This window comes from Eretmochelys imbricata, chromosome 5, assembly GCF_965152235.1.
Source record: "Eretmochelys imbricata isolate rEreImb1 chromosome 5, rEreImb1.hap1, whole genome shotgun sequence".
NCBI lineage: Eukaryota > Metazoa > Chordata > Testudines > Cheloniidae > Eretmochelys > Eretmochelys imbricata.
Window position 1 is genome coordinate 15,031,706 of NC_135576.1, and position 27,463 is coordinate 15,059,168.

The window sequence follows — 27,463 nt, forward strand, 5'->3', positions numbered from 1 at the left end:
TAACCACAATTCCTTCCCACCCCAGGATCATGTACTCTTTTTGGGATTTGACTGCAACTGAATTCTGCCCTTCTCCGTCTTCAAGAGGAAAGAAAAACAATAGCAAGAGAGTCTGTGATTTGCATGGGGCTTTGGTCTTTTCCCTTCCCCCTCTTTTTCCCTAGATTCCCTCCCCATACAAGAGTCCCTTTGCAGACTATCCCCATAGATTCAAAGGGTCACTAGAGAAGGTTTTGCATTAGAATAACAATTTAGTATTATACATGGTATTTGCTGGTCTTCTCATCCAGATTGTGTCTATCCCATTCTCTTATTCATCTGAGAGCCTCTGCTGAGAGAGTGCTCCAGGATCTCTCGCTCTGGTAGGTTAATGCCAACACTTTTGTATTTGAAAATCCATTTTTATATTCCCACTCAGGTATTGTAAATTAGTAGTTAACCAGCTGTCTGTCCACTTTTCTCAGAGAACTCAGGAACATTACTGAATAATGCCATATAAGGTGGGTAATTGTCATAATCCCCATTTTACAGCTGAACAAACAGAGGCACAGAGAGGTTACAACCAAAATTTCCTTAAGTGTCCACTAAGTTTGCTTTCCCAGTTTTAGGGTGCCCAAATAGAGACACCTAAATACCTGATTTTTCAGATGTGATGAGTACCCGCAGCTGCCATTGGCTTCAGTCGTTGTATCTCTGAAAATCAGGCCCTTGGTGTCTCAAGGTAGGCACCCAGACAGTTGAAGAACCTAAAATTGTTTTGAAAATTTGGTCCTAAGTGACTTGCCTAGGATCTCACAGCAAGTCTTTGGCAGAGCCAGCAACTATTATCCCGATCTTCTGACCTTAGCCTCCTACCCACCCTCACCCTCCTCATAACCACGTACAATGGAGAAGAGCAAGTAATATTTCTTCACTGAGCAGCGTGTCCTTCTTGTACAGGCAGGACTTAAGAAATCCATTTCCCAGTGGGAAGATTCCTCTGGTGACTGTAGGATCTTAATGCCTGGTCTGAACTGGGAACTTACGTCGGCATTGCCACATCACTCAGGGGTGTGAAAAATCCACCCTCCTGAGTGATGTAGTCAAGCTGACCTAACCCCCGGTGTGGGTTCTTCCATCGACCAAGCTCATGCCTGTTGGTGGATCACTTATGCCGATGGGAGAACCCCTCCTGTCAGTGCAGGTGGTGTCCACACTGAACTTCTACAGCAGCACAACTGGAGCCGCTGCAGCTGTGCCAAGGTGGTGTTTCAAATGTAGACAAGCCCTAAGCAAGCTGCTTCTGGAGAATTTACAGCATTCTAAAAAAAAAAAAAAAAAACACCTTTGAATTGTGAGTCTAAATGTGACCTCAGTATAAACTGACCCACTGCTGCTTTTCTGAGCCTGCAGACAACGGATGTTCATAGCTCTCCCAACACCATGCAGCAGCAGAATGAAACTGACAAGGCAGGTCACTGCTTCAGTGCCCTCTGGGTAGCCGCAAAACTGTCAGAGGAATGTTAGCTTTATGCTGCTAACACGGATGCTGCTGAGGAAATCTCTCAGCCTGGGCAGAGGTAGGCAGTGTAATTAGTCACAAGGGAGGAGGACTGAAAAACAAAGAGTAATGAAGAGGTTGAGTAGTAGAGACCTCAGCCAGGGGTAGAGGAGCGGAGAACTTATTTCTCAGCAGTAAATGTTCTAGGGAGGGCAGAGTGCAGGCCCTTCACTACTTCCAGGGAGTGTTGGAGTGTGTGGAAGAGGGAGAAAGCTCCTTTCCCTTCCAGCAGCAGGTATCTGAATGTTCATATTTATTAGACACCAGCTAACCAGAGGCAGATAGCAAAGATGGAGCCCACAAGCAGGGTAAAGGGAGAGCACCCTGGTAGGAATCCAAGAAATCTACTCTGTCCTAGGATCTGGTGATGACAAGGGGGCTGAACTTATCACCAGGCTGTTCTCCTGGACCCTCTTTCATATCTGCCTCTGGTCATAGTTGACTGGAGTATTGTTAAAGCCCTGGCCACAGAATTTCCTGTTTTGTCAAAAAAAAAAAAAAAAGTCTTGTAAGAATTTTGTGGCTAAAGAATAGCACTGGTTGTCAGGAGATCTTAGTTGTAGTCCCAGCTCTGCAGCATATTTGCTGTGTGACCTTGGGCAAGTCACCTCAGTCCTCTCTCCCTCTGTAAACCAATGCTGATGATACATGCCAGCTCAGAGGGCAGTTGTGAGGCTTCATTCATTAACGTCCAGAAAGTGCTTAGAGATCCTTGGCTGGAAGGTGCTGTAGGATCACAGCGTGCAGTGGTGGTGATGGTGCTGAAAGGTACACTTTAAAGGCAGCTGCTTGCTCTTGCAGGTCCTGCCAAAGTAGATGAAACATACTCAAAAAGGAGGAGAGAGGAAACCACGTATGACAATGTAAATGTAATTATAGCTTAGAGGAAACACAGTGCTGAGAGTCTGGTCGAGTGAAATGCAGTAGGAATGCTGAAGCACGGAAGGTGCAGAGTTGAGGTTCAATACAGTACCCAGAGGTTTAGATGGTTATCCTGTGCCAAGTTTTCAATAGCTCTCCTGTGCTATGGTAATAATAACAATGCTTATGTTACACTCTCCACTCATAGTTTCCAAAGCACGTCACAGAAGTAGTAATATTCCCATTTTACAGATGGAGGAACTGAGGCACATACGTGACATGCTCATACAGTGAGTCCATGGTAGAGCTGAAAATAAAACTCAGGTCCCTGTGATCTGCCTACTAGGCCAGGGGTTCTCCACCTTTTTCTTTCTGAGCGTGTCCCCCCCCACCCCCCCATGATATAAAAACTCCATGGCCCACCTGTGCCACAATAACTGGTTTTCTACGTATAAAAGCCAGGGCCGGCATTAGGGAGGCAGCAAGCAGGGCAATTGCCTGGGGCCTCTGCCACAGGGCTCCCACGAAGCTAAGTTGCTCAAGCTTTGGCTTCAGCCCCAGGTGGCAGGGCTCAGGGCCTCGACTTTCTGAGGTGGGGCTTCAACTTTCTGCCCTGGGCCCCAACGAGTCTAATGCTGGTCTTGCTTGGAGGACCCCCTGAAATCTGTTCACAGCCCCACAGGGGGCCATGGACCCCTGGTTGAGAACCATTGTACTAGACCACAGTTGCCCCATCTGTAAATAAAGCTGGTCTGTTTCTGAGACAATGATTTATTCTGATTTGGCTTCTCTAACCATTCAGTTGCAGTGGCTTTTCTCTCTCTCCCAACCCCCCTACATCCAATTCTGCTTTTCCTTTTCCTCTACAGTGTTAATAATCCCTGGGACAGGAATGGCACAGTGCTCTCTGGAGCCTGGAATTTTAATAGGACTCATCACTTGCACTCCTGTTCCTCACAAAACTAAGGATAGAAAATCCATCCGCTGTTGCAAGGGCTAAAGCAACTTCTACTAATAAATCCAGTCTTGGCTCCCCTCTGGTTGCTGCATAACTTTAAAAAAAGAAATTCAGATGGATACACTTGTGCCCTCCCCTTCCCCCACAGATTACAGCCCCTTACTGAATACAGCAATGGGCGGTTGGTTACTCTTATGCAGAGCAGAAGTGTAGATTTAGTTTTGTAGATCCATATTTACTGTCAAGAGCCTAAAAGTCTCACCTGCAACTCCGTTGGCTCCAAGATGTCAGGGGACTCACAAAAGAGCATCTGGCTCCCCTCGCTGTTCTCTTCTGCTTTTAAGCAACATGACAATGTAGGACTTGACAGGCCTGGATTTTTGCAACGTGTGAATGCAGAAAGAGCTGGCCAGGTAAGCTATCGATGCAAGTTTTGCTCATCAAGATAAGTGGCCCCTCTCTCTTCCTTCTCTGTATTTTCTGTATGAAATTTGTGGGGTGTGTGAAGAAAACAGGTTAATGGCCCCGCTGATTTATGATGGGTTGATCCAGAGGATAAATACAGCAAAGCCATTGTGTACTTCAACCATTAGCCAGAGTGACCAGCTTTTCGAGTACAAGGGGAGTTCATTCTCCATGATCCATTCACCGCTTGGTCTTTCTGCTGAGGCTGCCAGCAAAGGTGCTAATTCGAATGGCACCTGTTCACTGAGACCCAGACTGAGGCCATGAAAGCCACTTAACACAGACCAACAAACAGGCCTCAGATCCTCACTGCTTTCAGTCACTTCCCGCCTAGCCTGGATTTGTGCCAGCCTAGAGGTAAAAGACTCTGAAGCCATTACCTATCTCTGTTTATTTATGACTTGGGAGGGGGAGACAGGCACTCCCTCTTGGTCTCATTTTCAATATGGGACTGGAAGTAGGCAGTGCTTTCAAGTATGCCACCATCATGGCGTGGCCCTCATCTCCCATCTTGAGAGCATGGTTTTTCCTTGATGCTGTCCGGTGGGTGGACCTGGTTTTATGCTTTACCCTTGGAGATTATGAGAATCCTCTGAGGGACTTTATTGCTCCAACATTGGGACACTCTGTCAGTGATCTGCGCTGCTCCTCATAACTAACAGATGCCCACAAGCAGGGGCACTTAGAACCATCCAATCCTCTTAGTCACAGGGCACCACGGCATACGTGTGAAGCAGCGGAGTGGAGTGCTAGTGTCCTTAGTGCACTTGACTGAGGAGGGGGGAAGGGCTGCCTTGAGACAGACGGGAAGAACGATCTGGTGGCTAAGGCACTGGGATGGACTCAGGAGAGCTGGGTTCAATTTCCTCCTCTGTTACAGACTCTCTATGTGGGCTTGGGCAGCTCACTCACTGTTTCTGTAAAATGGAGATGATAATATTTCCTTTTGCGCACCCTTTGCCTGTCTTTGTCTATTTAGACTGTAGGTTCTCCAGGGCAGGGACTACTTACTACAGTGCTTAATGGGACCCTGATTTTGGTTAAGGCCTCTAAATGCTACTGTTCATAATAGTTTGAGTCCTAGAGCATCCGATGGTGGGGTGCTGTTGGAGTGGGGTTTGCCACAGTAAATTTCTGAAGGGTTTTTTTGAAAAGCAGTGGGAGGGAATTGTAATAACTAGAAACTGCATTTAATAGTAATCGGTAGCGGAGGTGAAAATGATCAAGGGCGGGTGCTCTCCTTGCTAGCGTCAGCCAGTTCTCTCCTCTGAGCTGTTTTATTTATTGCGGACACTTTCCAAGCAGCCATTTAAGGCTCTGGCCTTTTGTAGCACGTTGGCAATAAGATCAAGTATTTAGCACACTCTCTCTCAAGTTTTAATATAGTGCCTATCACCGTGATATCGAAGCTCTGTTTTGTTTTTTTTACACAGTGTTTCTGACTCAGTATTTCCTGCTTCCATGCCAATAACTAAGCAAACAGTACAGCTGCCAGAGGAAGAGCCATGTGTTTAGAGAGCAACAAGCTCAAATGTGTGATTTCTTTTTTTCCTTTATAAGTGCTGATGCTTAAATTAACCCTCATTTTGATGCCACTGTAAACTTTTACCCTCCAAATTGGTGCTGATCCAGTAATCCGGCAGGGAGTTACTGGGCACTGAACAAACCTATTTGGAAACCATATTAAAAGATGTTGCAAAGTTCCTAGTCGTGAATTATTGGGCTGGATGGAGACTTAAACACCCATAATAGAGAGAAGTGTAGGCTTCCTTGCCACCCCCAGCACCAACTCAGCTCTGCTGACCAGTGCAAAGTAGAGGTGGGGCCAGGACAAGGAATCTTCCTTCCCCGGCCCCATGGGGAGGCCAGCACTGCCAGCTGTGTTAGCCCCTCCCAGTCCTTGTCCTCCGAAAGTACAAGGGCAGGGATTGGGGCTGGGCCCAAGAGAGTGAGAGCGGTTCCTTGTGATTTTTGTCCCTTTTGAGCACCCTCAGCAGGCCATCCGCTGCTAGCCAAGGGTAATTAAGCACATTCTTCACTCGGATTTGAGGCCTCTCGTGCATACCCCTGTATTGTACGTTGAGAGGTATAATTTGCCCTATCAGAGCTCTTCCTTCCAATCTGGAACCTCTTGAGATGCCCCTTACACTTTCCCCATTTGCTGCGTGGTTTTGTAACGATCTTTTCTCCAGGTCATAGGGGTCCGTGAGATCAAGCCTGCTACCTGGTATAAATAGGATGTATTTTAATCTGTGGGCTCTGGAGGAAAGCAATCTGGTGAATGCACGTGGACTATCTGGAGTCCAAGACATCTTCAGATTAGTAATACAGTTCGTGTTTAAAAATATAGTCAAGTTGATGAAAGAGAACTTGCTCATTGGACTGGCATCACAACCTGAGCATGCTGAGCAAGCCAATCTGCCTCCCAGAGGTTATTTTTTCTGGGTTAAGAAAGCATTTCTATGGCAAATTAAATTTCATGGGGGGAGGGGGGTTCTCCTACATTTTGTTTCATTATAACAGTCAGTGTGTATCCCAGCTTCATGAAGTCTTTGCCTCTTTGTTCCACTTTAGTATGGTGTTTTTATGGTGCACACTCACGCGGTAGTTTTCAGCGTCCATTCTTCCAGCAGAGCTAATGCATAGTCAACGAGAGCGGCAGCGCAGGCTAGTGGTTAGGGCACTGGACTATTGAGTCGGGAGGGCCGAGTTCTGTTCTGAGCTCTGGCACTGACCTGCTCTATGCCGCCATCTCTCTGCTCCGCTTCCCACCCTTTGTCCATCTTGTCTTTTTAGACTGTGCATTTGTACAGTGCCTAGCACAATGGAGCTCTGTCTCAGTGGGAGCCCTTTGTGCTCCTGTAATGCAGTCATTTTGGTTGCTGGGAGTTTTGTGGCCAATTGAGTTGTTTTTTGAAATCCAAATGGAATTATGTCCTTTTCTCCCGACGTCTGCAGTGTGATGTTTTGTTCATCCTCATAAGTGCCATGCTGCTAGTGAAGGATGCTGTCTAAAGGCCAGATTCACATTGGCACTAGACCCTATGCACCACTTAAGCTCAGCATGGAGACTGCTGGGTTTGGCAGGTTGAGCAGCCCCAGTTGTTTATATAGAATGAGAGCAGAAGGTGAACATGGGGATGGTCTGGGAGTGGGCCAGAAAAGCCAGTGGGAACTGCAGGTGTTCAACACTCTTGAAAGGCCAGGTCAACTATTTGGTGTCTAACTTTAGTCACTCATGCTTGAAAAACTTGGCCCCTACTTAAAATGTATTTTGAAATCTACCGAGGATTTATCCCAGCTTCCTGCACATTGGTGATGTGAGAGCCTTCACTAATGCAGCCTGAAACAATCTTCCTGTATCTTAGCACCTCATTGACCTCACCAGCTCATCTCCAGTCTGCACACAGAGCTCTCTCCCCCAGCTTTACCTCTTGGATTTCCATCTCAGAAACTATTTATTATTTAGCAGTAGAAAGCATTGTGGGGCACTGTGCATATGGAAGATGCTACATTAAATAAAGTTGTTTGGACACAAAATGTCACATACATGCTAAGCATGATAAATAGAGCTGAGTGACTAATTTGATACAAATAATACATTCAACTAATTTAGTGCTTGTGGAATTTGGGGCCAGTTTCTCCCTCCAGTGATGGATGTCATTGCTACCTATAATCCTCAGGTGGCCGAAGCATTCTGATGGCATGCTAAATGCCTGGAAGTGCCTGAGATCTGGTTTCTCTGAACCAGAATGAATATTCAGTGCTAGGATATCTTCATTTTCATTTGCATGCAGATCTGAAAAGAGGTTTCATGACCCTGATCAGGTCAAAGGGATGCAGTTTATAGGTCAGCAACCAAGTCCACCCTAAACCTTAATTTAATTATATTAAATCAGCAATTATTCACAGTTTTAACGATCAAAACCTGACTTTGTCAAAATCCGATCTCTAAAATGGATGCTCCTTGCAGTGCCTGAGAGAAGAAATAGGATTTGACAGAATTAGGACAGGGGTTTTTTTATTACCCCAAAAAAAAAAAATCTTGTCAAGCTAGGAATGTAGATTTTAAAGTTGCATGGATATTTAAAAAATGCATTGTGTGAAAATGCACGTCTGTCTAGGCTAGAGTATAGAAATTGGCTCTTTTTTCTCTTTTCAGTCACCTTTCTAATGTGTATGTGTATATACTGCTCTCTATATATTATTAATATATATTGCTTAGGGGTAGAGCAAAGGAGAATGGCTTGTACTGAAAGCTACAGGACAACGCGGTGATAAAGACTGAGGTCTCTTATACTTAACCTTGCAGTTGAGAGACAGGAGAGCCTGCGGGAATGTTCCTCCTTTTCCTATGAGCATACAGAGTCTTACTTACACAGATAGTTCTGCTCAGTTACACCAGTGTAAATCCATAGTATCTCCAGGGGAGTTACTCCAGATTTACACCAGTACAAGCCAAACTGGGCTTAGAGTCTCCCCATAAATAAAACAAAAGTGTTGCTCTCTTGCTAGTTACCCTTCTCCATCAAGCACTGCTTGTATTCTTGCTATAAACTATGGAAATGCTGAAGAAAGAGTCCTTAGCTGGTCCCGGTACCTGGGAGGTCATCACATGATGAATCCCTTAATGTTCCTAAAGTGCTCAGAGGAGGAGACGTGCTATTTAAGCACTTAAAAAATAGCATTTATTTGCATGCCAACCACCTACAGGCCTTGCACAGAGCACACAGGAAGATACTGTCACAGCCCCAAGGGGGCCTACCTGATAAAAACAATTCATAGAAGAAGTCGGTGTAAAAAACACAGTGAGGTTTTTAAGAAGGGTTCAGTAAAAGCTGCTTTACCTCTGTCAGCAGGTATGCTTCAGTTAGAATAACAGAACAGCTGGAAAAGGTAGCCGCCCTGACTTAGCACATTAGTTCTTATTCGAGCGTTTCAGCGACAGCTGTTTGCAGTGCGGACTGTGGCTCGGAGGCTGGCTGTGCCCAGGTGAATGGGGCTGTTGGCCGATTGTGGTCCGGAAGGGCTCCCTTGTCTTCTAGATGGAGGACAGCGTGAGACGCAGATGAGTGATCTTATGGGTGGGGAACAAATGAAACGGCAGTGATCCAGTGAGGCCTTTTATGTCGCTTGGAACAAGGGATTTGCTCTCGTGGAAGCGCTGGATGCTTTGAGAAACCGATAGCCAGGTCCTGGTGTTGAGTGGCTTGGTGTGCAGTGTTGCCAGACCATGGTTATAGGAAAGCTCGCAGCTGCTTTTCTACACAAGGGGCTCTGCTGGTTGTGTGGGCTTTCTTTGTTTGCTCCTAGGGATGGGGAGCTTTATTTCTATCCTTGCAACACCCTTAACTGTCAGCACTTATCATAACAATACTGTGGGTACAACCAGGCATAGTACTGGTACGGGCCATGCAGTGTCCCCCAGGACAGCCTCTGCCACATTTGATCTTCTCCAGAGCAAGGGGTGCAAATCAGGCCAAGGAGTGTGCAGGTTTCATTGGAAGAGTTCATTAGTGAGTAGGTGAAATTGGAGCCCGAATTAATTTTTTGTTTGTCTGGTTTAGGCTGTGAGTAGGCTACAATTGTAACAAAGTCAGGAGACCTGGTTACTGTTTGGTTTAAAGCTGTAGAATGGGCAGAACTGAATGGTGTCCCAGAGATATGAAATAGGTCTGAGAGGTGTGAGTTCTAGGAGGAACCTCATCTAAATGATGCTGACTCTGAATCATAATGATTACACCTTTCAGGCCAGGTTTTCTACAAACTTAAACAAGTAGTTGCAGAAACAAAACACTGCAATTGTGCATGCAAATCCCAGATAAACAAGGGATAGAAATAGCTATTGACTTAAGTCCCCTGAATCATTTCCCCACATTGTAGAAGGCAGTAGTAACTTATAATAAAAGTTTATTTACTTCATCATCATCATGTTCCCATTACGTCTCTGGCGTTTAGGGCAGTGATGAAGCTCCTCCACTCCTGTCTGTTTCTGGCAAATCTTTCAATGATTCCCCAGCTTGCCCCAGGTTTTTCAGCTGGGCTTCCACAGCTCTTCGCCATGTTGTTTTCAGGCGGCCTTGTTTTCGCTTGCCTTCTGGTGTCCATCATATTGCTACTCTGGTGATGGAATCAGTTTCTATCCGAAGCACATGGCCAATCCATCTCCAACGCCTCCTGGCAATGATGGTGCTCAGATCCTCTTGGCTGCACTGTGTCAATAGATCCTGGTTTGAGATTGTTCTGGGCCAAAAGATACGGAGGATTTTTCTGAGGCGGTTTGTACGGAATGAAGAGAATTTGGACATGTCATACTTTCTCATTCCCCAGCATTCTGCACTATAAAGTAGTGTTGAAAGTATGCAACTCTGATAAATCTTGAGTTTGGTTTTGGTGTTGTATTTGGATGATTTCCAGACTATATTTAAGCTCCTGAAGGTGTTCCTGGCTTTATTGATTTTGTTCCGGATGTCCTGGCTTGTTTCTGTCCTGGCTGATGGTGCTGCCCAAGTATGTGAATGTTTCTACATTGGTGAGAACATAAGCCTCTATCCATACTGGTGATGGTGAGGCAATATTAAAGGTCATGATATCTGTCTTATTGCAGTTGATTTTCAGTCCAATTTGCTGGCTGAATGCACTGAGTCGAGTTGTTTTTTCTTGTATATGGAGTTGGGTATGTGATAGGAGAGCGAGATCATCTGCAAAGTCCAGGGCTTCAAGGGATGAGAAGAGTGTCCATTTAATGCCTCTTGGCATGTCTTCTGTTGTACGCCACATTACCCAGTCGATCGCAATGCTGAAGAGGATTGCAGACATGACACACCCCTGACATGCTCCTCTTTTGACTTCAAAACTGAGCTCACTGTGATCAACACTGCATGTAAAGTTGAAATAGAAGCTTCTGATTACGTTGATTATACAGAAAGGAATTCCATATGCCACAGAATATGCCATAGCCTGGTCCTGTGAATGCTATCAAAGGCCTTCTCAAAGTCTATGAACTTTATGTAGAGTTGCTGTTGCCATTCTAAGCACTGTTTTATTATGTTTCGTAGAATAAAGATGTGGTCTGTGCATCCACGCCCTTTCCGAAAACCAGCTTGCTCTTTTCTGAGAATGCTGTCAACTGCCTCTGATATACACTGGACTATGTTCTTACGCAATACTTTGCTGGCACAGATAAAAGTGTGATACCACGCCAGTTATTGCAATCACTGAGAGTTCCTTTCTTTGGTATCTTCACTATAACCCCATTGGTCCACTCATCTGGCATTTTTCCCCTTTCCCAGACTGATGTAAATAGAGGGGCCAGGATGCTGCTAATTTAGGATTTACCTTGAACAATTCTGCATTCAAGTTATCCTTGCCAGGAGCTTTCCCATCTTTTAAGGATTTGATGGCTTGAATGATCTCTTCCTTAGTTGGGGTGTCTGTGTTGATAATAAGATCTTCTTCTGCCTCCTGGACATTTGCTTCCTCTTTAAGTGGCTCCCTGTTCAGCAATTCTTCTTGTTCTTTTTCTTTGGTTGTTAGTAGGTGGCCTTGTTTGCTCCTGATGAGAGTGGTTTTTTGGTGTCTGCTGTTTACCATTGATAAGCTGCGTCATTTTGTAGACTGTTCCTTGTTCACCACGAGCAGCTGCATCCTCTGTTTATGTTGCCAGATGATGATTGATTAGTTACTTCAGAATGGCCTTAATCTACCTTTGGTCTTCATCATCATCATCAGCCCTAGCTTCATCATCAGCCCTAGCTCTTATTATCCGTAGATCTCAAAGTGCTTTACAAAGGAAGGTAGTATTATTATCCCCATCCTACAGATGGAGAAACTGAGGCACACAGAGTGACTTGCCCTAGGTCACCCAGCAGGCAATGACAAAGCTGAGAATGTAACCCAGGTCTCCTTAGTCCCAGTCCAGTGCTTTACCCCGCCCCATCTTTGCTCAGTTGTCCCAATGACAGCTCTGCTATGAATCAAAGGAAGTTTATGACCAAAATATTTTAGCCCTGGCCCCATGCTTTTTGTGTCGCTGATAAAGAAGAAAAGATGTTTCTGCTTCATAGAACTTACAGTCTAAAAAGCTACATATTACAGTTCAGATACATCCAGTGGTAGTCAGGGTGAATCTCAAAGCAGGGCAGATGTTTGTATTTTTAAAATGAATTTCTTTGGAGGCGTTTCTCGGGAAGGCTTTGCTGAAGGGGAGTGTGTGTTAAGCAGGAATTTGAAGGAAGAGCATGTGGTGCAGTGTCCCTTAAGTGTTCTCTGCACAGTTCCAAAACTGCATCCTAACTCTCCCTGCAGTTTCCCAATAATCTGCTATGAATTACTTACAGTAAATAAGGAAAGGTGTATTTTCAGCTTGAAGTGTTTGAGCTGGCAACAAACCCACCTCTCCGGACACGATCAAGATATAAATCTCCCGGAATTTCTTATTTAAACTGTAAGGTATCCCAGCCTGGGTTTTTTATGATAGGTTTTTAGGGATGATAGAGGGACTGCCTCCTTAAGGAAGCTTAAAAATACAAAACCAAGTTTCTGCATGGATCCATTGCATCTCTCAAGGTGAATCCGCAGGGGAGTTGAATATATACATGGCTCTTCCCCCTCCTCTCCCCCCCAAGCTTGCATGGAGCCATTTTTGGCTTTGCAATCTAAATCACCGTGCCAGAGTTCATGTGGTTATCCCAAGCGGCTAAGAATTTCCCAGAATGCCTCGGGAATCTTTAGACATTAAATGGCTTTTAAACTGGATTGATGTGGTTCCATGCAGGAAATAGCAGTGCCTCAGTAAACATTGTCAGGCAGGAAACTGGGGTTTACATGGAAGCCTCAGGATCTGGAGGGGAAGACATTGGGGTTGGTGGAGGGTATGTGAGATCCTGCAGCAAAATGCCAATGGTTGGATTGTGACTAGCACTGCTTGGCTGTGTAAGGAGATGATGAAAGTCCAAGGAGCCTTCCTCTGCTACACCGAAGGTGCAGTGCAGCTAGGAAGTGTAAACCCCAAAAGGGGAGGAGAGAGGACAAGGCATTTCTCAGGGAGCGCCCAGGAGGAACTCAGGCTGAGGAGAATAGAGCTGGTCCTACTGCAGTGCGGCTCATCCTCATTCCACAGGGATGTGCCTTTAAAGGGGTGGAGAGATGTCAGGCGCTGGCAGAGGAACCTCAGGAGTCGAGAAAGTGCCTGTCTCCATGGAACTGGAGCTGTCTTGGAGGCGGAAGCATTGAAAGCTACGAAAATCAAAGAATCCTCTCTATCTCAGCACAAAGCTATAAGCATTACGGGTGCTCGGAGATGCAGTCTGAACCATACTTTGCTTTACCTCTCCCATCTGGACAGAATGTGAGCACAGCGGAGAAAGGACGGCTAGTGGAGTGATCCAGTCCCAAAGGGAAGAGGTTAAGATGTCTAGGCATGTGGCCAAACGCTAGAGTGTTTTTATGTTTAATTGCTCAATAGTCACATTGATGTTTTTGTTCTGTCGATATATTTTGTAAACTAAACGTTGAGTGAAAGCTCTAGAACAAGCTATTAAATAACCTCAAGGGAATGGCACACTTCAGAAATATCCTTTCCTGCAAGGACTGTGACGCAGGAGTGTGCCCAGGTGCTGTAGAACTGGAAGAGACGTGGGACCAACAGAAGGTGCTTCTATAGCACTGACACCTCTGGATGGGTTGTTGGCAGTGGAGATCGAACCTGGGAATCTCTGGATCTTAATGAATTAGCCTCTGCTGCCTGAGAGGAAAGAACCAAGGCTATAGAACAGGGGTGGGCAAACTTTTTGGCCCGAGGGCCACATCTGGGTATTGAAATTGTATGGCGGGCCATGAATATTCACAAAATAGGGGGTTGGGGTGTGGTAGGGGGTGAGGGCTCCAGCTGGGGATGCAGGTTCTGAGGTGGAGCTGGGGATGAGGAGTTGGGGGTGCAGGAGGGTGCTCTGGGCTGGGACTGAGGGGTTCGGAGGGCGGGAGGGGGATCAGGGCTGGGGAAAGGGGTTTGGGCGTGGGAGGGGGTCAGGGGTGCAGGCTCTGGCCAGCACTTACCTCAAGCAGCTCCCAGAAGCAGCAGCATGTCCCCTCTCTGGCTTCTACGTGAAGGCGCAGCCAGGCAGCTCTGCACACTGCCCCTGTCCGCAGGCGCCACCCCTGCAGCTCCCATTGGCCGCTGTTCCCAGCCAATGGGAGCTGCGGGGGCGGTGCTTGGGGCGGGGGCAGCCTGCAGAGTCCCCTGGCTGCCCCTATGCATAGGAGCCTGAGGGGGGACATACCGCTGCTTCCAGGAGTCACGCGGAGCGGGGCAAGCCCCCAATCCCGTTCCCCAGCTGGAGTGCCAGAGCGGGGCAAGCCCCAGACCCTACTCCCTGCCAGGAGTTTGAGGGCCACATTAAAATGTCTGGAGGGCCGGATGCGTAATTTGCCCACCCCTGCTATAGAGGGCCTACCTTGGTGGCCTACCCACCACCAGAGGGGGACAGAGGGCTACACCAAGTGGGCAAGGCTTGTGCTTCCAGCTGGAGACTGAATGCTCACTTTTGAGCATTAGGAGGGCACCGATTGACATCTCTTGAGTCTTTTGCACATATTGTTGCATAATAAAATAAATCACAAAGCTCTCACTTGGGTTTCTTCAGGAACTGCTTCACTTACATGCATTTAAACGTCAGTACTTCGCACTTTATAAATCAGTACCCTTCTCACTGGTGGTTCTTCTGCACAGCTGTCTCCACACTGCAGGTGCAGATTAGAGCATTGGGTGCAACAATCTATCGCTTTTAGTTTTTATCAATAGGAATAAACTGATGTAGAAAAGATACTTAAATAATTAGCATTTTAGTTGCTGGATTTCATATATGGAGCTGCACACACATTGAACACACGCTTCGCCTGTATTTTTTTATGTTATACTTGAGAATGAACTTGTTCTGTAATTTTTCTTGGCATTATGTCGACTAAACTATAACCATAAAGAAAGGTAATTAAGAGTGGAAATAAGCAGGCTGCTGTGATATTTCTTGAAACAAGCTGTTATAACATCAGAAAGGGGTTTAGGAAACATCCCCTTGTCCTGAGCACTATATACACTTGGATTATAGCATCATAATTTTTATTTGGTCACCGTAAAAGTAAAGTACCAAATTTCCTGTTTAAAAAAGGTTAAGATTCTATTTTATTGTATTTCTGTTTTTCTCTGTCATTCTTTTCTTCCCCTGTCCCTCACCTGTTTATGTTCTCACTTTCTCTGCTTTGTTAGCCACCATTATTATCTATGGATTAGACTAGAGGGCCAGTGAAGAGAGACATAACTCGCTGTGCATCTGATCCTGACCTTGCATCTGGAGTTGCATAATTCCCACAATCCTTCATTGTGGCAACAGTATGACACAGGAGGGGGTGACTTTTTAATGCCAACATTGTACTCTCTTGGTCCTCATCCAGGTGGGCAGGGGGCCAGTCCCCTGCTGTAATTTAGAGGGTGCCAAGGAGCAGTTGCAGCAGCCAAGAATCACCAGCGGCCCAGGGAAGCCCTGGTCCTAGCACAGGGGACAATGTGGTCCCTATAGGTGCTAACTTTGAGAGAGGTGTAGACAGACTGAACTTATCTGTGGTGACATGAGTTCCCTTGAGCTGAAAAACCAGGCACTATGTGTGCTGCCTGCATGGCTCGTGTGCCTTTTGTGTTTGCCACACCCGTTAAACCAGCCCTACTTTTTTTGCATATTGAATTGAACACTCACATATGTTACAAAAGGCAGAAAAGCCAAAGGGCAGTTGTTTCTATTGCATTGTGCAGCTGATGATGATATTTCTACAATACCTGCTTTATGCTGTGTTGAAATTTCAGCCACTGCACTTACACTGAGTAATCTGCATGCTCATTACTAAAGAGTCAGTCTGTCTCTCTCTGTCCCTCCAGTTTCAATTTCCTCTTTTCTTAATTCCCTCCCTAGACAGCCGTTGCTTCTTCCAGTGAGATGTGGTTTTGCTGATGCCGCCTGTTGTCTGTCCCTTTTGCAGAAAGATTTCACAATGCGGGAGGAGCTGCAGCAGCGCGATGTGGAGCGTTGGCTGGGGTTCATCACCTTCCTCTGCGAAGTCTTCGGCACCATGAGGAGCAACACTGGGGAGCCCTTCCGAGTCCTTGTCTGTCCCATTTATACCTGCCTCAGGGAGGTAATGCCTCATTTTCTCACCCGTGTATTAGCTAAGCTGTTGATTTACAATTCTGATAGTGTCCTTGGTTATTTATTCTTTCTTTTCGATTATTCCCCCCACCCCATCTATCCCTTTGAATTATTCTGTACTTGCATGGGTTTTTGGATCCTTCTGTCCTGCACAGCCCTTTGAATTAAAGCTCAGAGTCCCAAGATCCCATCCTTAAGGACACCAATCATGCAGAATCCAGCAGTACAAAAAGTGTTATAGCTCTGAAAGGTAAATAATGCCTAAATCCAAACCACAGGGGACTAGGACATGCAGAATCATCTCACAGAGGGCAGAGTCTGAGGAAAGCAAAAGAGTGAGCTGCTGTTGTTGTTTATATTATACTAAAATAGCACCTAGCGACCCCAACCAAGATCAGGGCTGTATCATGATAGGTACTGTATAAACTCATGTGGTTTATCAGAAGAGACAATCCCTGCCCTGAGGAATCTACAGTCTAAATCAGGGTTTGGCAAACTACGTTTTAAGCCAGCCTGCGAGCTCCCTCTGGGGAGCAGTGTCTGGGGCTTGTCCCGCTCCAGCCAGGGAGCAGGGTCAGGGGCCGCACCATGCAGCTCCCAGAATCCACGGCATGGCCCCGCTCTGGCGCTTCAGCTGGGGAGCTGGGTCGGGGGCCGCTCCACGCAGCTCCTGGAAGCCGCAGCATGTCCCCGCTCTGGCTCCTACGTGCTCCAATGACCCCCTCCGGCGCTGCAATGAGCACGTAGGAGCTGGAGAAGGGACATGCCGTTTCTTCTGGGAGCCGCTTGAGGTAAGTACCGCTGCGAGCCTGCACCCCTGAGCCTCTCCCCACGCCCCAACCCCCTGCCCCAGCCCTGATCCCCATCCTGCCCTCTGAACCCCACTGTCCCAGCTCAGAGCACTCTCCTACACCCCAAACTCCTCATCCCCAACCCCACCCCAGAGCCTACACCCATCAGCCAGAGCCCTCACCCCACTCCCGCATCCCAGCCCGGAGCCCCCTCCCACACCCTGAACTCCTCATTTCTGGCCCCACCACAGAGCCCTCACCCCCTCCCACACCCCAACCCCAATTTGGTGAGCATTCATGGCCCGCCATACAACTTCTATTCCCAGATGTGACCCTAGGGCCAAAAAATTTGCCCACCCCTGGTCTAAATTGTCAAGACAGACAAAAGATGGGAAGGAAAACAGGCACAGATAAATGAAGAGACTTGCTCACACAGCAGGTTTGTGGCAGCGACAAGATCAGAACCCAGGTCTCCTGACTCCCAGGCCAATGCACTATCCACCAAACTACACTGCCCTCCATCATTTACATGAGATGGGGGGATAGATAGAAAGCATGGTGGGACCCCGACCTTTAATGACTTTGGCAGAAGCCTCCGACTTGCAAATACAAAAATAAGCTAAAGTGTTAAAATATTATCTAAATGTTGAAGAGAATTTTTTTCCAGCCAGTTTTAAAGCTTTTATGCCTTCTGCTGCTTGTAGAAGACATTTTTAGGAAAAGCAATCTTATGGCCCATTTAGTGGAGTTGTGAATCGCAATTTTATCAGCTGTGCCTCTGTAGCCCCATACAAGAACAGAGCTAAATAACTGGCAGTAAGATAAGTTCTGCTCTTGAAACAAACACAACAGCAAAAAAAGGGAAACACTGTGAGTAATTATTTTGTACTTACATAGCAACCTTTATCTGTGTGTGCCAGGGCATGCTGTAAACATTAAGCTCGTAACAACACCACTGTGAGTGGAGAGATGAGTAAACTGAGGCACAGAGAAATTAAGTGAGTCATTATTATAAGCTAGGAGAACCCAGAAGCCCTATATGCCTAAGAACCCCAACTGAGAATATTGTCTAGTGTGTGTCACAATATTGTCTTGTGTGTGTCACAAGTGTGACACACTGGGGAGTGTGTGCTAAACATCCCCCTTTGTGCTGATGCAGAGAGGATATGAATTGGTACAGGTCCCAACTGGGTAGCATTACCAGTCATGCTTTTAGCTCTGCAGGTCCCTGGTTCAATTCCCAGTGTGTCGTAATCATGATAGGTGCTGGGAAATGAACCAGGGACCTTCAGAGCTAAAAGCATGACTGGTAATGCTACCCAGTTGGGACCTGTACCAAATCATATCCTCTCTACATCAGCACAAAGGGGGATGTTTAGCACACACTCTCCAGTGTGTCACACTTGTGACACACACTAGACAATATTGTGGCACACACTAAACAATATTCTCTCAACCACTAGACAACATTCCCCCATGTGATGTTTAATCATAGTAATGTAGGGCTAGAAGGGATCCTGAGTGGCCACCTAGTCCAGCCACTTGTGCTGAGGCGGGACCCAGTAAACCTAGAGCATCCCTGAGAGGTGTTTGTCTGACCTGTTCTTAAAAACCTCCAACGGATAGGAATTCCACAAGCTCCCTTGATAACCTACTCCATTACTTAGCTATCCTTATAGTTGAATTTTTTTTTACTAATATCTAACGTAAATCTCCCATGCTGCAGATTAAGCTGATTACTTCTTATCCTACCTTCAATGGACATGGAGAACAATTGATTACAGTCCCTTTTATGCCATCCTTAACATATTTGAAGACTGTTATCAGGTCCCCTCTCAGTTTTCTTCTCTCAAGATTAAACATGCCCAGTATACTTAATCTTTCCTCATAGTTAGGGTTTCTAAACCTTTTATCATTTTTATGGGTTTCCTCTGGACTCTCTCTGATTTGTCCACATCTCTCCTAAAGCGTGCCACCCGAAACTGGACACCATACTGAAGCTAAGGCCAAGTAGAACAGGACAGTTACCTTCCATGTCTTACGTGTTAATATACCCCAGCTTTTTTTGCAACTGCATCACATTGTTGACTCATATTCAATTTGTGATCCACTATAATCCCCAGATCCTTTTAAGATGTTCTACCACCTAGCCAGTTATTCCCTATTTTGTACTCGTCCATTTGATTTTTCCTTCCTGAATGTAGCACTTTGCACTTGTCTTTATTGAATTTCGACTTACTGATTTCAGACCAATTCTCCAATTTGTCAAGGTCATTTTGAATTCTAATCCTACCCTCCAGAGTGCTTGCAACCCCTCCCAGCTTGGTGTCATCCACAGATTTTATGAGCATACTCTCCACTGCATTATCCAAGTCACTAATAAATAATATTGAATAGTACTGGACCCAGGACAGACCCCTGTGGGACCCTATTAGGCACTTCCTCCCAGTTTGACAGTGAAATATTAATAACTACTCCTAGAGTATGGTCTTTCAACCAGTTGTGCACCCACCTTATTGTAATTTCATCTAAACCACGTTTCCCTAGTTTGCTTATGAGACTGTCATGTGGGACAGTGTGCAAAGCCTTATTACAAATCAAGATAAATCACATCTACTGCTTCTCCCCTATCCACTAGGCTGGTATCCCTGTCAAAGAGGGAAATAAGATTGGTTGGGTATGATTTGTTCTTCCATGCTGGCTATTCCTTATAACCCTATTATCCTCTAGGTGGTTACAAATTGATTGTTTAGTAATATGTTCTAGTGTGTTGTCAGTGTGATAGTTCAGGGCAGCTGCCCCTGTATTCCACCTCCGTGGTCCCTCGAGGACTCTCAGTCCCACTCTCAGTCTTCCAGCTCCTCAGCTGTCACCTCTCTAGGGTGGAGACCCATGTCTCTTTCCCTCCTGACCAGTGGTTTCCAAGGCTGTACAGTTCTCTGCTGGCACTGTGACATCCCCAGCAAGCCTGACTGCCTAAACAGGCCAGTGTCTGCACTTTGCTTTCTCTTGGAAGGCTATGAACAGCTGTGGTTTCCCTCGGTCAAAAGTTATTGCACAGCCCTTTCTAAGCAAGCACATTTATTCTTAAGGTGAAAGTATTACAGAAAAAAATATATTAAAACAATAGAAGTTCCTCTACACATGCTTACCAGAGGTCACCCATCAGTCTTATGGGGCCTCAATAGGTCAAAGTCCTTTCAACCCTTCGCAGGAAGGATTGGGGGCCCCCTTGGACAGAATGTTCTGTCTGCTTGTTGGATCAGAAAGCGGGTCCTGAGACAGTTTAAACTCAGGGTATTTAGCCAAAAGTCCTGTTCTTGTCTGTTGGTCTTTGGAGAATCCAGTTTGAACCAGTAAATCTGAGCCTCTGCTGGTGGTTGTACCTCATTGGAGGGGTTACAATCTGGGAGAATTTGCCCAATCACCCCCCACTCTTCTTAATTCCTGGAGGAGCTGTGGTCATCCTCCCCCATGGAATTACATACAATCTGTGGCCCAATAATACGTAAATGTAATACAGTAAGCTCTCCCAAAGATATTGCAAGAAATTGCCATATCTGTCATCCCAATGAGTATGTTGTGACTTTGTATGAAACCCAATGTGAATTAAAATTCATTTGGATAACAGAAAATTAATTCAGAATACCAGTGATTCATTATCAGCATGACAGGTTTCAGAGTAACAGCCGTGTTAGTCTGTATTCGCAAAAAGAAAAGGAGTACTTGTGGCACCTTAGAGACTAACCAATTTATATGAGCATGAGCTTTCGTGAGCTACAGCTCACTTCATCGGATGCATACCGTGGAAACTGCAGCAGACTTTATATATACACAGAGAATATGAAACAATACCTCCTCCCACCCCACTGTCCTGCTGGTAATAGCTTATCTAAAGTGATCATCAGGTTAGGCCATTTCCTGCACAAATCCAGGTTTTCTCACCCTCCACCCCTCCACACAAATTCACTCTCCTGCTGGTGATAGCCCATCCAAAGTGACAACTCTTTACACAATGTGCATGATAATCAAGTTAGGCCATTTCCTGCACAAATCCAGGTTCTCTCACTCCCTCACCCCCCTCCAAAAACCCACCCCCATACACACACAAACTCACTCTCCTGCTGGTAATAGCTCATCCAAACTGACCACTCTCCAAGTTTAAATCCAAGTTAAACCAGAACATCTGGGGGGGGGGGGTAGGAAAAAAACAAGAGGAAATAGGCTACCTTGCATAATGACTTAGCCACTCCCAGTCTCTATTTAAGCCTAAATTAATAGTATCCAATTTGCAAATGAATTCCAATTCAGCAGTTTCTCGCTGGAGTCTGGATTTGAAGTTTTTTTGTTTTAAGATAGCGACCTTCATGTCTGTGATTGCGTGACCAGAGAGATTGAAGTGTTCTCCGACTGGTTTATGAATGTTATAATTCTTGACATCTGATTTGTGTCCATTTATTCTTTTACGTAGAGACTGTCCAGTTTGACCAGTGTACATGGCAGAGGGGCATTGCTGGCACATGATGGCATATATCACATTGGTGGATGTGCAGGTGAACGAGCCTCTGATAGTGTGGCTGATGTTATTAGGCCCTGTGATGGTGTCCCCTGAATAGATATGTGGGCACAATTGGCAACGGGCTTTGTTGCAAGGATAAGTTCCTGGGTTAGTGGTTCTGTTGTGTGGTATGTGGTTGTTGGTGAGTATTTGCTTCAAGTTGCGGGGCTGTCTGTAGGCAAGGACTGGCCTGTCTCCCAAGATTTGTACTTTAAAATCTCTAAACAAATGAAAATAAAGAGCCAAGTTATGCTGAGATTTTCTTTTCCCATCTTTGTCCCTGAGCAAAGTGTTTTCGCTTATTAGTTATCAGGATTGGCAGCAGCGGTGACGACTCTGCTGTTTTCAAACCCTAAAATGGTGGCTCTAGGGCTGATCCTTGGAGGGAGGTTGGGACCTGATGTTGCAGGCTCTCTGTTTCATGGCATCTAGGCATAACCAGCTTTGGGATTTTTTTTAATACCCTTAGCTAATCTTGTCTCACAGGATGGACTCATGAGAATGGGTTCAGCCAGTCATCGTTTGTGATAGGTGGTGACTCTAAACGGATCACCAGACCCAAGCTGGATACTGGGAACCCCCGGAGTTATGCAAGCTGTAACGGTCCTTGATGCACAGCAGCCCTGTTGTGCAGTTGCTGTGGCCCCTGCTCCTGTTCGGCCCAGCTCTCAGGCTGCTCGGTAGTAGCTGCAGATGGAACTCCACAGGGGGATTAGCGATGTTGGAAGCCAGATGGAGGGAGATCTGCTGGGTCAGCAGGGTACAAGGCTTAGAAGAGCGTCTTGTCCCCTTCTCACCCTCCAGGACCTGTTGGGTCCAACCCTGGGAGCTACCCACAGAAGTGCATTTGTGGATTTCCAGGGGAGGTGATGCTGTGCAGGTACCATTCCTTCCCGTAGGAACATTCTGCCCTTGTCAGGTCTCTTCGAAGACAAAGCCAGATGAGGATGGTTCAGGCAATGAAAGGCAGGCCTAGGTGGCTCTGACAGCACTCTCCTTGCCTGTACTTGTGGCACCTTAGAGTTCTTAAAATAACCAATTTATTTGAGCATAAGCTTTCGTGAGCTACAGCTCACTTCATCGGATCCATACTGTGGAAAATACAGAAGATGTTTTTATACACACAGACCATGAAAAAATGGGTTTTTATCACTACAAAAGGTTTTCTGTCCCCCCACCCCACTCTCCTGCTGGTAATAGCTTATCTAAAGTGATCACATCTGCCAATGTGATATATGCCATCATGTGCCAGCAATGCCCCTTTGCCTTGTATATTGGTCAAACTGGACAGTCTCTACGTAAAAGAATAAATGGACACAAATCAGATGTCAAGAATTATAACATTCATAAACCAATCGGAGAACACTTCAATCTCCTTGGTCACGCGATTACAGACATGAAAGTTGCGATATTACAACAGAAGAACTTCAGAAACAGATTCTAAAGAGAGATTGCTGAATTGGAATTAATTTGCAAGTTGGATACAATTAACTTAGGCTTGAATAGAGACTGGGAATGGTTGATTCATTATAAAAAGTAACCTATTTCCCCTTGTTTATTCCTTTCCCACCCCCCCTTCCTCAAACGTTCTTGTTAAACCCTGGATTTGTGCTGGAAATGGCCCACCTTGATTATCATACACATTGTAAGGAGAGTGATCACTTTAGATAAGCTATTACCAGCAGGAGAGTGGGGTGGGGGGAGAGAAAACCTTTTGTAGTGATATACACCCATTTTTTCATGGTCTGTGTGTGTAAAAACATCTTCTGTATTTTCCACAGTATGCATCCAATGAAGTGAGCTGTAGCTCACGAAAGCTTATGCTCAAATAAATTGGTTAGTCTCTAAGGTGCCACAAGTACTCCTTTTCTTTTTGCGAATACAGACTAACACGGTTGTTACTCTGAAACCTCTCCTTGCCTGTGTTACCCATCACAGCTTGAATTCTTACAAGTGGCAGGATTGTTTAAATCTCCTTCGCTTTTCATGCTCTTTCACATATTGCCTTTTCCTCAGCTTAGATGACAAAACTAGCCTGATCTTTCACTCCTCCTGCCAGTGCAAGATTGTTCCCAGCAGTGCTTTCTCTAGGGCCCAGTGCAGTTTTGAATGTCCCAAGAACATGGGAATTATACCACTTCCTTGGTAGACATTTTCACAGCCTAATAGATCTCCCTGATATTCATCCTAAATTTTCTTTTGTGTAACTTCATCCCATCACTCCTATTTGTACCCCCTTGAAGAGCCTGGGGATGTTGTTTTTTTGTTTTGTTTTGTCTTGTCTCCTTCCTCTGAAGCATGAGGGATGGCCATAACTGGAGATGGGACATTGGACGTGGACCACCAGGGCTCTGAGGTGGCACTGAGCTGTCCCTCTCTCAGGTGCTTGGCTGGCTGGTTCTTGCTCCCATGCTCGGCATGTGACAGACGGCCACATGTGGGGTCAGGAAGGAATTTCACCCAGTCAGATCGGCAGTGACCTTGGGGGTTTATCACCTTCCTCCGCACCATGCGGGTGTGGGTCACTTGCCAGGATTACCTGGGTATATCTCACTTAATTGTTTCCCTAACATGGCGCGGGTCTTGAGCACTGGTGCACCTCAGTCCCTCCGATTCTCTGCCTGTGGTGCATACTAGTCTAGTCTCCTGTGGGGGGTAATACTTTGGTCTAATTTCGTTTGTTGGGTTTGGAGTGCGGGCTCAGGTGGTTTTGGCGGCCTGTGCTATACAGCAGCTCAGTCCAGATGATCTGATGGTCCCTACTGGCTTCAAACTCTGTGGTTCGCCCTCCTGTTTGATGACACCCTTCAAATACTTGTGCTTGCTTTTTCTCCTGCCTCCTATCCACCCAGTTCTTTTACTCTGTAGTCCTTTATAAAAAAGCTTTATTAGAGACAAGCTAAGATCTCTGTCTCTCGGTCCTTTCAGCAGTTCTTGCATCTTAGCCTCTCTCTTTCTCTCCCCACCCCCACCGCCCTCCTTTTCCTTTATACCTTTGGCAGACTCAGCCAAAGGTCACCAACGGAGTGAGCAAGAGGAAGGGGAATGTTGTCTGATGGCTGTGGCAGGAATGTCTCTTCCCTTCCCCCAGGGAGGCTTCCTCTCCGTAGCTCCCTTCCTTTCCTCCCCCAGTAAAAGCATATTAACACCTTCCATAATGGCCTACGCTTATGCTAGGCTGGACAGAATGGGGAGTGAATACGGTTGAGGGCAGTGTCAGTGATGACATTGGTATGGGGTGGGCAAGCCTGAAAGAATTCCTGCTGCTGGCTAATGAGGAGGAGGACGACAACTCAGAGGTCACCAAAGCAGCCTTTCTCAACAGGAGAAAAATGGACTTGTATAACAGTGAGTAAGTCACACTTTTTTGCTGTATGTCAGCTCAGTTTGTGTTGTTTGGACTCAAGAGGAAAGCTGACCTTGGGAAAGGAAAAGTGAGGTGCGGCTGTATCTGCTGGGGGCTGGGAGTATTATGTGTTGTAATGAATAACACATACCTAGTTATTGCATCTGAACATTATTCTTTATTATTGTTAAAAGAAATCTGTTACACAACCCGGGCAACATTTGCACTGTGCTTTACAAACTGAGATGAAAACACGTTCACTGCTTGGAAGAACTGACGGTTAAAGTTGGACAAGGCAAATGTGAGAAAAAAACCTTGGATAAAGATGAGGGCTGGACTGGTGAGGGATTTATTGACAAGGAGAAGGTGGAAAGGATTGTTTGCAGAAGTGGGTTTTAAGGAGGGAATTGAAAGAGAGAAGAGGGCACTTTGCAGATAAGAACAGGAGGATAGAGGACTGTTGTAACTATCGAATCTAAAGAGCTTGCTGGCTTAGTTTACAGGCACCAGACAAAATTATAACAAAGTATAAAAGTTCAAAATACAAATAAATGAACATCTTTTCTTCCCATCCATCCCCCTGGGCTGAAGGGTATGTGTGTGTTCCAAAGGGGGGAGCAGCCTGGGTGGGTGTGTGTGGAACAGGACATTGTTCCTAGGGAAAGGTTTTCTCTACGGGCCATCTTACACTTCAGTCTGAACACAGTCAGGTTTGGCCTCATTCTTGTCTCTCCTGGCAAGGAGTTCCATCGCTGGGTCTCTTTCTTCAGGTCTGCTGTACACATGGATATTGAGATCTTCCAGGACCATGATTCTTGGAGATTCTGCTATCAGGCTTGGTGGAAACTCTGTTAGCTCTTTCAGGAATTCGACTGGGGCCTTGGAAGCTCTCACGGCTGGAGATCTAAATAACAGAAGTACCCCACTGTTTCTTCCATCGCTCACTTCACATACACTCAGATCTCTCCCCATTTTCATGGTGGATATGCCTTTGCATTTCTGGTCTGGTGAAATTAAAATGGCCACCCCATTGCCCTGGCATGCTGTAAGGCGGTTGCGTGGTAGATATCGTGTGGGAACAAACTGGGCCATAAGCAGGTTTTGATGATTCATGTACAGTTGGAAGTCTCTTCTGTGAACAGCTCAATCAGACTAACACGGCTGTTACTCTGAAAACAGCTCAATCAGTGATGCTCATTGTGCTGAGGACTGACCTAGTATTTGTCAGGAAAAGCTGGAAGCTGTGGCTTTTTACTGATGCAGTTTGTATGACTGTTGAGGGGCACTGGAGGCCAGCAGGGTATGCTGCAGTTGTCAAAGGCTTGTTGATCTCCCAGAAATTTTCTTCCTAAGGTGAAATCCCCTTGACGGTGATGGCTTTGAATGTATTCACTGCTCCTGGTCTCCAGGGAGGTGTTTATGTGAGGGCTTGGTGGGCTGGGTAGTATATTCTCTGTTCCCTGTGTGTGGGGCTGGTCCACCCACGTAGATAGTGCCACTGGAGGACTGCTCTAAATTGTGCCAGGTGCAGTTGGTGGCCCTAAACTCTATCCCTCTGTACAAAGGCATTGCTCAGAAAGCCCAGTGATTAGGCCTGTCGAGAGAAATCTGGGGCCCTGGTGCATCATGTTCACTGGGGTCCCCTGCCCTCCCATTTCACCCCAGTTACAGATGTTTGGGGGACTCCCCTGAGCTTGGGGCCCTGGTACAATTGTCCCCCTTTCATCCTCCTGATTTAAAGTAACTATAATCCACAAGGCTGCAACAAACGATCTTTCTCTCACACACTCATAGTTCCCAGAGTACCATGGTGGGGACACATCCCTTCTCTCGCACTCATCCTTCCCAGGATACCTGGAGTTAGTGTTCTAATTTCTGTTCTTGCACCAATGAAGAGACAGTAATGTGACTGAACTCTAAGGATCAAATTCAGCCCTGGCATAAGCAAATGAAACTCAACTGGCCTTAAACGTCCACTTCTCTAAATTCTGCCAACTACTTCTTTCCATTTCATATTTAAAAAAAAAAAAACAACAACAAAGTTTGAAAACAGGAGCACATCCAAAGGGGGTTGGCTTCTACTAGCACAGCCGTGTTTCTCTTCTTTCGTGGCAATGGACCTCTTTCAGAATGATCATAAAATAGGAACAATGGAAACAGATGGGATGAGAGGCAGGGATGACCAGCAAAGGGGCATTATATTCCTGTAGCACCTAGAGGCCCCAACCAATACTGGGATTCCATTGTGCACAGTAAGAGCTCAGGCCCTGCCCCAAAGAGCTAATGTTCTAAATAGGCAAGACAGCAGATGGGGACAAAAGGAAAGAGGTGGAGTGATTTGCTGAAGATGCACAGTGGCTGAGCCAGGATTAGAATCAAAGTCTCCTGAGCCCAGCACCCAGTCCAGGGGACCATACTGCCTCTCACATCGCAGAATTTCCACATGAGGGGTACAGATTACTTACTCCTCAAGCTGGGTGGTCAGGAGGGAACCCCTCACCTATACCTACATTTTTCTTTTAACTACAGCAACCTTATTGTATCCAGCCCTCGCTTGCCTCGTTCAAACAGGAGAAGGGCGACGACAGCACACCTGTGGGAAATGCAGAGTAAAAGCCTGATCCCCAAAGAGATGCGGTGTAATGATGTCAGCGGAGACTTGTGGGTGCTCACCATCTCTCAGGGTCAGGCTCATGGAGTTTTTCCCAGAGTTTCAGTAGAGCAGGAATCAGTAGTTTAAGCCAGTTTTA

At 46.1% G+C, this 27,463-nt stretch overlaps 1 protein-coding gene across 1 annotated transcript in view; it reads left to right on the forward strand.

Moving 5' to 3' along the window:
• The window catches only part of CTIF (cap binding complex dependent translation initiation factor), a 341,931-nt gene that overhangs the window by 292,755 nt on the left and 21,713 nt on the right, over positions 1–27,463 (forward strand). Inside the window, exon 11 of the mRNA XM_077816213.1 lies at positions 15,852–16,007. Within this exon, the coding sequence (XP_077672339.1) occupies positions 15,852–16,007 (156 nt within the window). The remainder of the gene's footprint in view (positions 1–15,851; positions 16,008–27,463) is intronic.